This window comes from Mangifera indica, chromosome 10 (assembly GCF_011075055.1).
Source record: "Mangifera indica cultivar Alphonso chromosome 10, CATAS_Mindica_2.1, whole genome shotgun sequence".
Classification (NCBI taxonomy): domain Eukaryota; kingdom Viridiplantae; phylum Streptophyta; class Magnoliopsida; order Sapindales; family Anacardiaceae; genus Mangifera; species Mangifera indica.
In genome coordinates, this window is record NC_058146.1 from 1,991,018 (window position 1) to 2,004,968 (window position 13,951).

General features: G+C 36.0%; 2 protein-coding genes across 2 annotated transcripts; one reads left to right on the forward strand and one right to left on the reverse strand.

Annotated features, from left to right (window-relative positions):
* Positions 1-441: 441 nt before the first annotated feature.
* Positions 442-9,501, reverse strand: LOC123227617 (transcriptional elongation regulator MINIYO). Its single transcript, XM_044652681.1, has 10 exons — positions 9,228-9,501; positions 7,589-8,684; positions 7,052-7,179; positions 6,645-6,832; positions 5,663-5,768; positions 5,305-5,565; positions 4,217-4,405; positions 1,754-4,015; positions 1,171-1,380; positions 442-815 (listed from the first exon to the last, which is right to left on the reverse strand). The coding sequence occupies exons 1-10, from the start codon at positions 9,420-9,422 to the stop codon at positions 618-620; spliced, it is 4,833 nt and encodes a 1,610-aa protein (XP_044508616.1). The 5' UTR covers positions 9,423-9,501; the 3' UTR covers positions 442-617.
* Positions 9,502-10,317: 816 nt separating this feature from the next.
* LOC123226959 (F-box protein SKIP23-like) lies at positions 10,318-12,962 on the forward strand. The gene is given in 3 exon segments (XM_044651545.1): positions 10,318-10,858; positions 10,860-11,680; positions 12,547-12,962. Coding segments are annotated over 3 exon segments (1,227 nt in total). The 5' UTR covers positions 10,318-10,491; the 3' UTR covers positions 12,586-12,962.
* Positions 12,963-13,951: the final 989 nt, after the last annotated feature.

Here is a 13,951-nt window from a genome sequence, read left to right on the forward strand (position 1 = left end):
TTATTAATTTTTAGAGTTGAAGGACAAAGGAATTTGCCACTCTACTACCAAGTAAAATCATATAATTGTGTGCATCCATGAACCAATAATTATACAATAAATAATATAGCCTTGATTAGAATTTATATAAAATGAACAAGGAATCCAATAAAAACAGGGAATCCACAGATTCTAGATACACATTATTATTTAATAGACTGGTGGGTTCCTCTTCCTTAAGAGGAAGTTGTTTTCACTTGGATCCTAATGAGTAGGAAATCTCTTACAGTTTCATATATTTTAATCAATGTCAAAACATTTGGTTATGAGTTTCAATTATTCATTAAAAAATTCAGAAAAAAAAAAAAACTGGGTACCCTTTTTCTGTATTAAATAAATGCAGGCATTATAACAATGATAAAGATCTGCCATGAAGAAAATGAAATAGGCAAGATACTGATGTTCTGGAGACAATACTAAATATTTTCCTTCTATAAAAATTTACATCTGTTCTTCTCATAACAATTTCACTTGTTTATGATGCAAAATATGAGGGGGAAAATGGGGTCGGTTGAACAGAGTGAGAAATCCCTAACCCACAAGAAGCAATTGTTTTTCTTCTGTGTGTTAAATACAGTTTAATCTGTGACAATGAACTGCTTTTTCACACTGGACTTGAGCTTACCCACCTGAATGAGAAGAGAGGAGTTTCCTTCACAAGCTTCTGTTAGTATCTCAAATCTTTCATCTATGCTGCTATGCTGCAGTGATGAATCTGTGTTTTGATTGAGCATTTGAGATGGTTTGTCGTATCGTATAAGCTCGAACATCATTCTCTAAAAAAACAATGCACAGAAAGCAGTCAAATTATTAAAATAAGAGATTGAAAAATGGATGTCCATGATGACACTGATATTTTGCATGCAGATTAATAACACGACGACAATCAATTCGATTAGTCTTCTTTTTCTCAGGTAGGCTAATTTCAAAGATATAACTCTCAAGTATAATCTGCATTTCTTTTCTTAAAGGATGGTGCATCAACGCAAGATAGTAATTTGTTCGTGTTAAATGTCATCATCACTTCAATTAGTTCTCTGCACACGGTTGCAACAATTACTTTTATCATAAGTGCATATCTTCAAGCATTTGACCCAACGAAAAGTCAGAGCAGTCAAACAATTTGCATACCTCATGCTGCCTCTGCCGGGAGTAGTCTCGCAGAAGAGACTTTACAAGCTTATTCCGTAGTAATAAGCTATCACTGGCATGTAAGAGGAATATGAAAGATGTAAGGTGGTGCAGGACCAGTGTAAATGCCATTGATTTCCGAGTTGCAGCTCTGTCAAGCGCACCAGAAGTCCAAGACTTCACATAAGCTTCCAAAATTTCTTCATTATCCTGCACCAAACAAAGCATTAGAATTTCTTGCCACTACCGATTAACATCTAATGAGTTTTCATTATCATACTCAAAACAGACAATATGAAAAAAAAAATGAACACTAACATACTATATAGCACAATATTCAACATTGCAATCAAATTCATTTTTTGATATATTCCCTGGCCAAGACAATTAAGTAATTTCTTTTAACTTTTTCCCTTAAAACATAAACTTCTAAAATATTTAAAATCAAATTTTGTGGCGCAGCACTTGCAGCCAAATACGGAAGCTTTGCTGTGCTAATAAAGGCACCTTGCAAGTAAAAGTAGGTGATCACTGATCACTGCAGATAGTTTAGTGATAAAAATTGATAGTAAGTCAACATTACCTCCACAGGTTCAAGGTACCCTTTAGGCTTAGCAATGCATTCCTCTAGAGGTGGAAGAAGTTCAAGAACACGAGCACTAGATAGTGAATTCCAGGCAGCAAGACGAACAGAAGCTTCAACACAACGGTGTAAATATACTCCAACTTGACGGCCATAAAGCAGATCACCATAAGATACAGCAGCAAACTGTTCTACAAGAGTTTCTATGAATGTTGAGTAACTCTCATGAATTTTTGACTGAAACCTCAGCAGCTCTATATTACACTTCTCTCTGGTCTGTATTAAATTTACATCAATCTCTGGAATGAGTTCATTGCTTCTGCTAGCCCATGCCTCATCCAGCAACTGCCCATAATGCTCTTGTAGTGCTTCAAAAACATCTCTACTCCTTTCCTCTTCAAGCACACTCATTCCAGCAAGTAATATCACAGATAAAGAATGCAATTTCCAATATAATGCCACAATCTGAACAGGGGAAGGGATTTCAGTGGAGATGAAGGTGGCCGAAGCTTCAATGCCTAGAAGAAAGAAAAGTCCAAATTTAGCAATTTCAAGCTCATCAGGTTCCCGAACAACATTTAGCACCGTAGGAGCAGTTTGAAGACCAGCATGCTTGCCAGAACTGATGGTTGTAATTGGACTGAGAAACCAATGCATGGGAAGTGGCAATCTTTGACGAGCCCACTCTACTGCCAAAGAGGTACAGCAATGATCTTGACTCGTAATATTTGATGGATCTAAGTCCTCTGGTATGGTGTCCAGAGCTACACTACCCTTCTTAAATGATATATTGCGAGAACTATTTTCAACAATAGCTTTTGATTTTCTCTTAGCACCCAACCACCTATTTTTGAAGTGCAAAACTAATATTTTGCTGAAGAACATGTAGTCCTCTTCTTTATATTCCCACCCAAATAATTTCATTCCTTTATTAGCTTGAAAACGTCGAATGCAGAGATCCATGATCTTCAAAACAGGGACTTGAAACAAAATCTCTAATGCCTTCTCCACAATTATTTTATCTCTTGGTCCAGCTGTTAAACATATTCCTAAGGTAGAATTAATACTTTCTACAGCAAAAGTCATCTCTTCATCTGTGGGTAACTCTGAGACTGATTTCATTTGAAAGATTCCAAACAAGTGAATAAAAAATCGCGCATCCATCTGTGCTAACAAAACAGTTGAAGACCAAAATCCTCCACCAGAAGCACCCCAGCCATGCCCCAGACCAGGAGCTGGGCCACCTCTACCAAAGATTTCAATGCACTGCACAAACCTCCACTCTGATGCAACCAACTCCATAAAAATTTTCAGCACACATTTCAATTCAACCTGAGATCGCGCCAGTATCCCATCCTCAAGTATTTTTTCATCTCTACATAGATTGTATCCTTGGAAAGTATTACAGACCCCAGGCTTAGCTAACTGGATCAAGTTATCAATGGAAACCACAAGTTGGACTAGTCCATGAAGGCATGATACAGAAGCTAATGATGTTTCATATTCAACTTGTTGCCTCAAATGACATAATTCTTCAACAAAGGAGGTTCCTTGAGCAAAATGAGTTCCATATCTGGGTCCATGTGCATCCAGAAAGCTAAAAAACCCATTCTTAACAATTTCAAGTCCAATTTTAGGAACAAATTCCGGCAACCAAGACAACTGCTTGCCACTCCCATGCAGGTTGATGTTATCCTCTGGGCTCACTCTTTCAAGAACTCCATTAAAGAAAAGCATGATAGAAGAGTACACCCACAACAAGGCAGATGCAGATGAATCTTGTAAACCAAACTCACTCTTCACAACTAACCAATTCACTGCTGTATCAATCACTGGACTAACATGGCTCCAAGACAAGGTCTCCGTATCACCATCACCACAATCAGATTGCTCCTCTGAATAGAATTTTGGAAGTCTTGCCACCAAAGCTTCAAAAACATGATAGACTTCCATTGTGATGGAAGTATATTCACCAAGAACATTATTCTCAATAAGTTTTTCAAGAGAAGGTGGATTCAACCACAGGCAAAGGGCAGGAAAGATATCTGGAAGAGAAGACGAACAATATTCATTCTGAATGCAGACCTTCAAAAACCGGAGTTGTTCAACCATCAAACTAGATAAAAATTTACAGTTTTCCCTTCCCAACTTTACCCATTCATAAACTGAGGAGACAGATCGGTACAAATGCCATGTTGTAGATTGGAAAATCCCATTCTTTACAAAATGCCTACAATTCTTCTTGTCAGACCGAGCCAACACCTTTTCATGTTAATTAATAAAGAAAAAAAAGAGAGATATAAGTTTCACCTTCTCTCTCATTGTTTATTGACTATCCAAAAGATAATTTTGACCAACACATAAACTATCCCACATTTTACTTTTTACTCTGTATGCTAGCATCATATACAGGTAAAAGGATATTATGAGATTTGAAAGAACAAACACATATTGAATCCCTACCTTCAAAAGGCATACAGATTTAATCTTGGAAGGTTGAACTTCAGCAATGTTATTCAAGGTAAATCTGTCAACAACTGTTTGGACAAGCCTTTCACAATTCATGATTGCATTTGCACATGTTGGTGAATGCCTTGCTATTGCAATAAGTATAGAAATTATGCATTCTTCCATGGCCACAGTAGGGCCTGTCTGAAACCATATATATCAAAACATATTTGTTAAAATGCCAATATATGAATACTTAAACGCACATCAAAGATACATTAAGCAATTGAGAGCAATTTCCAAACTGACGGAAGCATTCAATTTTATGACTATGATTTAATGCTGTAGAAAACATCAATCAAATTATGCAATTCTGCTAGCAAATTTATTACATACAATAGCTCCCTCCAATAGTAGAAATTCTATAGTTCTTCCACAAACAGACACAGATTCAAGTGTGCAGATAGTTACATTGTCCTTGTACGATTAATAAAAATAGTTCTACCAACACAGAAATAAATCCATGAGCCCGCAACTAATTCTTGGATACTTCCAAGCATGACTTATAATTAGCATGTAAATGCCTCACACTGTTATTTGTTATCATCATTTAAAAAAAAAAAGATATAAGTAAAGGGATTTGAAAGAAAAAAGTGAATCAGAGATTCACCCCTAATATAGCAAGTTTATCTACTGTTTTAGAGAAAAGCTCTAAAGGAGCGATCTTACTTTTTCTTGAAATTTCAGCCTTCAATACAAATCTAAACTGAGCAACATAATACTTTCATTTCCGACCACAAACTGGCAAAGTCTGCCATATAGAAGTACTAACTTTAAATGTATCCTAGCTCTCAGCCATAAAAACTTAAATGAAACCAACAATTGCATGCAAGGAATTCGATAAAAGCATATGGGCATGGAAGATAAACATAAAAATATGCAGGGAGGAATAAAGACAGCATGTGAAAGGATTCATTCCCACTAACTAATTTTGGCCGATCAGTAATAATCTGACAACTCAAGCAAAAAGGTCAGTGCCTTTAGGGGATGTCCTTAAAAAAAGGGGCAAAATAAGAGCAAATTTTCAGCATAATCTTGCTCACCTCCAAAATGTAGAGAAGCCTGGGGAGGATTCCCATCCTAACCAAACCTGCAGCAAAATCCTGTCCAGCAACAGCAATATCATCCTGAATTGTATGCTTACCTTCAGTCTCATCATCCATGATTTCCTCACCAAAAACAAGAATGTTAGTAGGCTTTGCACTGTACTTCCAATACCCACCACTGAGGAAACCAAGATTGATATCCGGTTTGCGTCGAAACACAGGGGCAGTGAAGATGTCCCCCCCACACATTGGTAATTTCTGAAGCAAAATATATATTATTCTTCTCCAAAACAAAGATGATGTGCATAGGCAGAAACACATGTGTGTGTGTAATATACAAAAGATAAAGCTCTACCTCTGAGATATGAAGGAAGTACTCATTTAAGTCACAGCTGAGAGCACACTGAATAACTCTGAGACATGCTAAAACTACATTATTGTGGTTGTCATCCAGTGCTATCCTGTATAATGACACCAAATATTTAAGACTTTCAGTGAAAATGAAAATCAAGGCAAAAAAGGTCAGAATAAATTGAGCTTTGAACAAATTACTTTAAAACTAATTTTAATCTAGATTCATCAAATATTTGCAACAGCTTGTAGCAGTATTAAATGGAAACCCAAAATCTAATCGAGTACCTTTGTGCTTCATTGCATCCAATTAAAAAATAAAAATTACATAAAGAAAAGGAACATTGAATTATATGTATTACGAATTATGTATGTAATAATTAGTAATTTCAATGCCTTCTTGCCATACAGCTTGGTTATGAAAAGATTCACAGACTTACGTAAAATAATTTACCGCTGATCATCCTCTCACAGAGAGGAAATAGCAAAAATAACACCATTACACAAGATGTGTCTTATTGCACTTCTCAGAAACCTTTGAATCCTTAAAAAATTTTAAGACACAACGAAAACATATCAGTTTATATCATATTATCATACTCTTAATATCAAATGCCTGTGTATTACATTGGTATTGACTAAAGCTGATAGCACCACAACCACCAAAAATTGAAAACCCAATGCAATACAATAGTTAAATTATTGAGCCTCACCCAATCGTAACAAAGACAAGAAAAGAAAGACATAAGAAACACATCAGATTCCATGACTGTAAACTACCAAAGAGCAAGCATCTGACAAGCCAAGTCTGTGCATATTGAAACTTTTTGTCATGTCTACATCTTATGCATTGACATTGCAATATCATGTGATAAAAATATAAAACACACTCCTTTGAAGATTAATAAGTCAATCTTAATGCAAAAAGTCTAATCATAACAGAAGGTCAATGAAAATCAGGAATAGAAGACTTCAAATGCATTTACCTTAATGATAAAACAAGCTCAGGTTCTGGACCAAGTGCGTAAGCCCAAATAGCTTCCCAATCAATAGATCTTTCAACTTTATTATCATATCTCGATGAATTCCCAGTTGGATTTTCACAAATATTGTGTAATGCCTTATCAAGCACAGATGCAAGCAGATGCAATGCCAAGGCCCGTTGTCCAGGCACCTAATATAACCCAAGTTAGCAGACAACAAAAACACGCGATCAATAACCATACAGCCTAAAATTATGGAAAATCAATGTAACACATTAGAAAACCACGCAAGTTTCCATCACAGGGCTCAAAACTTAAAACAAAAATTATCCTTGCCACTAAATAAAGTGAGTACAATATAAGCCAAATAATAATGATAGAATAGGTAAGAAGGTATAATAAAAACTTACTGTACTCCTAGTAAGCGCCACAGCTTCATTGATAGTGTAACCTGCGGCACCAGGGTCACCTTCAGTCCGGAGGTAGTCACGTTCAGCAACATTATCAACACTAAGCTTATTTTGAGCAGAATTATCGCCTGTCAAATACAACATAAAAAAGCAGTAAAATAAAATGAATATATAAAAAATTAATCAGATATCAGAATTATTTGCTTGACAAAGAAATACTGACTTATCAGCTTTTTGACTAAGGAACCAAGTTCTCACCATGAGGATACAAAAGTTAGGATCAGTGGGTTCCAAAACATTTCTAGCATTCCAAGATCTGAATGTAACTATCTTTTTGTTTAAATGGTTAATTGAATAATGACTACTGAGAATCAGCCTTAAATTGCTGAATTGAATAATTACAACTTGGTTAGATTTATCAAGTATCCCACATACTTAAGCAATGACACGTAGGCATCAAGTAAAATAGATAAATTGCTGTAATAAAAAACTGAAAGGTGAAAATGGAAATTCAACAAGAGAACAATTTAGCCTTACCACTCTCAGATTTTGGATCATATAACATAACAGACCCATCCAAGGAAAATCTTAATTCCCTAACAGCCTCAACTCTCTTAGTCCAAGCATTCCACAAAGTGCCACCAGATTGGCCTGTATTTGGGATCACACCATTGTCTTGCTTACTCTGTGAGTGAGAAAGATCCCCCTCAAATTGCTGAGAATCTTTAGAATCATGGCTAGACTGACTCTCTTCCACAGTAATTGCAGCTTTACAATTGGTAGCCAGAACTGAGCTTGAGCACTTTTGCTTTTTCAACTTATCATGGCCCCGCTTTTTCAGTAAATTTAATAATGTTGGATCCATCTTCTCCATTATCTCAGCCTGTGCTTGTGCAATCTCATCAGGTGACATACTCTGCAACCGGGCATGATTCTCTGCATCAATCTCACTCTCAAGAGACATAGGCTCTCTCTCATTTTCGATCTTATTTGACCTGAAACTAAAATCTTTAGTTGAACTTGAAGATTTTATGTCCCTCTCCTTTAGCACCCCTTGTAATGCATGGTCGTTTTTCTCAAAATGTCCTTCAAAACCATCATCTGACATTAATTCCACACCCAGTTGGATGTTTGAGGGCATCACAACAGCGCTTTCTTCTTTCACATCCTCAGGATGATTCCGCTGATGACTATTATCTAATTCCATGTCAGCAGCTGAATCAAGCAATTCAAAGCCTGAAAATTTAGTGACAACTTTTTTAGGTTTATCTAGAGGCAAGCAAGAATTCAACTCTGTCCTGACATCCATTACACCAGGAATGACCACATCCTTGCCAGTTGAAGATGGGCCACATGATATGTTTCTCCTGTTATCAGTTTTGGTTTCTTTATCATCTTTACTTTTTCTTTTAATTTTTCCTAGGCTTGATCCTCTATCTTCTATTTTCCCACCATTCTCGCTTGGTATTAGCTTTCTCCACCTGCTTAAATCTAAATCTTTTTTGTTTTTCCGCTGTACTGGATTAGCAAAAGCAGCTATCGAGGACACATCACTAATGTTATTATGTTCTTCATCTTCATTGTCTTCATTATCATCGTTGCTACCTCTATTACTACTTACTGGACCCCAATGCTGCAAAATTAAATCCTCATATCAGTGAACCAAACCCATGCAGTTAAGGAGAAACTTTCCAGAACATTCATCCCATACTCAGTTCAAAGTCACCACAGTCTCATCTAAAATAGATGTAGAATTAGGAAATGGTTGTTTTGGAAACACTTTTAATTTGTTTTGAGTCAATATCTTCCTACAGAAGCACCAATGAAATGCTTTTTTTTTTTGTCTGAAAACTACTTCAAGTATTGTCTCACAGAAAACTTCCTTAATCTTAAACAGCACTTGGCTTATCTAACTAACACTTCTTCCAAACACGACAAAATTAATACAAATCAAGTTTACCCTTTTGAAGGCTCTTGTAATAGTGTTAAAATTGTCCCAAACATGTCATCCAAGCACCAAAAATCCGGTACAAAGTTCATTACAACTAATTGAAAGCAGTAAATACTTTGATAAAATTTCTCTTTCTAATATCATTCCAAATAACCAAAACAAAAGTAAGCCATCAGCTAAACCACTCATAAAAGAAATCAGAGAAGAGAGAAAGAGAGAGCTAACCGGTCCGTGAGAGCGGTGGCGAGCGACGGGAAAAGGTAAAACGGTGGGTTTAGGAGCTGGGGTGGGTGAAAAATACTTGCTTTGAGGCTTATCGGATATACCCTTTTCGATTATACTCCCAACTAAGTGAGACGCCCCTTCTTCACTGATTTGAAGCTTGTTCGTGCCCAGCACTCTGCTATGCTTCTTCTCCATAAGTTGAACTGATTTCAAGTTTTAGTTTTGCTGATACCGAAATTGCAAGCCAAGGGAAATAAAATATATAGCATCGTTTTTCCGTGTCATTAAAATTAAAATTCAAAAAAGGGTTTTAGACATGTCATCCGGTTTAACTTTAAGTTACACCGGTCCAGTGACTATCTAGTTATGATTCGAATCGAATTTATATTAGTTTCTGATAGTACCAACTGATCTTGTTTCGATTGGCTACTAGGAGAGGACTTGAGTTCCTAATAGTGTCATCAAAGCAATATTATCGATTCAAATTAATATGTTAATTATATTGAAAATCTTCAATGATATTGTTTAATTGTGTCTCTAAATGAGACGTTATTTATTAGACTATAATAATCGATGCTAATTGTTTTTAAGCAAAATACGTATAAATTGTTTCATAGAAGGACACTTTGATTGACTTCAGGAGTCTATCATTTGAGGTATTTTTTTATGTTATCTCCCTTTCGTAATAAGCCACGCAAAAAATATTTTAATGATATATAAGGTTTATTGAAAGATTTCCTTCTCACATCAAACTAATAACGATAAAAATTCATTGATAAAAATACATAAAATTAGACCTTAAATAATAGTTTGAATGTATAAAGATTTAGAATACAGAAAGAGAAGACCTGAATTTGAAATTTGCAAATATCCTCTCTAAATCGAAACCTTAAATTACATGACTATTAGGTAAAGTTGAAGTAAATTATAAAAATAGTTGGGATAGAATGACTAGAACCTATGAATTTTCACATCAAATAATTCAAATTACATCCAATTAAGAAAACCATCATAGACAATCCCATAATTTTTATTTTTTGGGTTCCCATAAAATTTATGAATATATGTGGGTTCACTAATTTTGGTATCCTTTAAATTTCTCTATACAAACTTGATGTGCGGAGCAGGCTCAAACTTTTTTCCTGCCATTTGAAATTTAGAGACACAAGCTCTTTTGTATTTGCATAAATTTTTTCTTCCACTTTCTCTCATACGTGCTATCACTTTCTCGAGAAAAAAATTTCTAAACTTTGTTCAATTCAACATGGAAGATTGGTCCGGAATCCCGAAAGAACTTCTAGAGTTAATAGCTAAACGCCTAGATACCGACTTAGATGTCTCCCGCTTTCGGTCCGTCTGCTCCACGTGGCGATCCTCCGTTTCACCGAAACGCCGCCCTTTCTCCGCCCGTTTTCTGTTGCTTCCGGACTACTACACTAATATTTCCACTAGCTCCTTCGGGTTCCACCTCTCGAAACGCACCATTTTTCTTGTCAAATCACCGCAAATGGCGACCAGTTGGCTCATCAAAATCGAAGAAGACACGCTTAAGAGAAAACGATTGATATATCCTCTGAAGCGACGCCGTGTTGACTTCAGAAAAGGTAGTAGACATTCACAATCTTAATATCTGTGAAATCGGACATGAATATGTTCTAAATTACATAAATTGCCCGCCAAGTTCCTATTTTATGAACGAATTATGTACTTTATACATGGAGAAGGTTGTTTTGATGTATTTAGGTGAATGTGAAAGCGATTCCGATATTTTCGTGCTGCTTAGCATTCATGTTTCTGGTAAATTAGCAATGTTTAAAAGTGGGCATAATAAATGGACAATATTACAACACGTGCTGCCATTCGAGGATGTGATAGTGTATAAAGGGAGATTTTACGCGGTTGATAATACGGGGAGTACTTTTTTTATTGATTGTTCGTGTGGTGGTATGAATTTAGTTGGAAATCCTGTGTTTGGTGGTGATAAGAAGTATTTGGTTGTGTGTAAGGGTGATTTGTTGTTGATTGATATGCATCTAAGCATTGACGATGCCACATTTGATCCAAATTTGGATTGGGAGCAACAACTTGCGGATTGGGAGCAACAACTTGCGTATTTTGTGTGGGAGAGGACAGTGATGTTTAAGGTTTATAAGTTGGATGAGGAGAGGAAGAAATGGGATGAGGTGAACAATTTGAAGGATGATGTACTGTTTTTGGGTGAAAATTGTGTTTTTTCACTGTCTGTGGACGAGCTTAGTGTCAGTAGAGGGAATTGCATACTTTTTGTTGATAATGTCCATAGTTTGAGTAAGGATGGGGCAGATGATGATGTTCATCTTGGTGTAGGTGTATTTGATTTAGAGAGTGGTTGTATTAAGCCGTTAGGAAATTACCATGAACTTTCCAAGCTGTTTTGGCCAGCTCCTGGTTGGATTGCTTCAAGGACAATGGAAGTAAGTCTTCATCCTTGTTTTGTTATGAGCTAATTATAATGTTTGGTACATTGAAAGCCTCTTTGCAAATATGGTTTTTGTTGAATTTATGAGTTGGATACGGTGCAATGTATAGTCAAACTTGACTTTCATTGCCCAAATTTGAGAGTTTCATATATATGTGTGTGTGTGTGTGTTATTCAGATGGTTTTTTCTTCCAAATTATGTGCCTTTTCTTCCTGATTGGTTGGTTATAACCCATTGGGATTGTATTTTAATTTAACTGTAGCTTTTGTTAGTTTGTTGTTGTTGTTATTTTTTTAAGCCTTAACGACATGAAAAATGTCTGGTAATGAATGATACCACGGTATAGTGAGGAAAACCCAAAATGAGCTCATGATGATGAAAGCATGCTTATGAAAAGTCTTTTTTAGGAATCGATACTATGAGTACCTAGAAGCAAGACAATGTTGATATTTTTGAACAAAACAAATGAAAAATGTCAAAACTCTTGAGCATTACTAATATAGAAACAAATAAATAATATTTCCTGCTTGCATCAAGCAGTTCATCAAGTTAGCACTCTGTTTCCTTTTGAATTTAGATGATATAGACATTCAAAACTCTGTAAAAAGTAGGATATACTGTAATTCATTGCCTTTTATGGTTAATACTTTATGTGCTGCGACAGTGCCACTGAATTGTCATTTGGGGACCCATAATTATCATGTTATTGCATCTATTTGTAAGGATTTTTTATATGCATTTTTGCCTAAATAACCAGAACTCCTGTACTAAATTTCTTGTTCTTTGTTATCTAGTGAAGCCCATTTAGTTTCTAATGCTTACAGATATCATTTGAAGTGATGATTTCATTTATGCAACAGGTTCAAAATCAAGCAGTTGTACTTAACATAATTAGATAATTTGAAATTTACAATGTTCAGAAGACAAACTTTGCATCTTTACAGAAGTCGTATTTCCATCGGGATTCCTTAATTGTCTGAAAATATAAACAGCTGCTCATGACCGAATGAAGTTTCCAACAAGTTGGAGTCCTTGTAGTGAATGAGTGCTGTTCGTTCTCCTCAAACGCCCTGGCTTCAAGTTACTTGTTTCTGCCAAGGATATACCAGAAGTTAAATAAGCACTTTCCTTCTCTGTGAATACTAGGTTCAATTTCGCTTTCCTTACCACCGATGAAACATAAGTGCAAATATATCTGAACCCCTCAGCATATTAAGTGCATTGGTGATCTTTTTTCTCTCAATTTGAACAAGGGGCCCGGGATAGCTTATCAATACCGATTCTTATACTGTATGGGTATTGCTTTATTCCCTAGTTAGTGAATCTGGAATGGCCAAAAAATGTGCTCAATATTTACAGGTATGATATGATAAACAGAAAAGTATGTTACTAAAATTTTGATATGGAAAAATACAGAACTTATATATACAGATTACATGCAGCATATTGTTGATAATACATTTATCAAAAAAGGGTAATGTCAATCTTAATTTAAACTTTTTTTCATGAATCATGTAAAAATCCAAGGTTTACAAACTCGGATGGAACTGGCCGGTCGGACCGGTCAGATTATGAACCGGTAACACGGATGGGTTTTGCTGGTAAAAAAAATCGTTTTTTACAAGTTTTCGGACTGGACTGCGGCTGCTTCTGGTTCGCGGTCCAGTCTGTTTCACTGTGGTCTGGTCCATACAAATTTTAAATATATAAATTCAAAAATCATAAAAAGCAATAGCTGCAGACACCAAATAAAGGCGTCTTCTCCTACAGGGCAGTGATTTCTTCAGCGTTGCCGTTATTGCTGCAACTGCGACGACGATGACAATGTTTGGCCAACTTCTGACGACGTTTGGCCGTTCTTCTTACGCATGTTGCTGACGGTGGACTGTTCTTCTTGCGAACGTTGCTGACGTTTGAAGCTTCGTCCATAATGTACTTCTTCTCTAAGTTGTCTTCTTCAACTTCAGCTCTTCATGTTGATTTGCCTCTCTATGACGTCTCTGCTGGTTTGATAGATCGTGAAACCACTACCATCCCATCACCACTTTGATCATCATCATCATCATCATATTTGATCTGCCGAAGGATAACGTTGGCTGAAGAAGTTAAAAAAGGCCCATGCCACGCAAAGGATGAGCTGGCTAAAGAAGAATAAAAAAAGTGTGCATTGACAATTTCTGTAGCTTCAAATAAAAGTATCTGATACAATGATTAATAGAGGCATAGGTTTTAGTTTTCCCTTTGATGTGACAATAATAATATGTA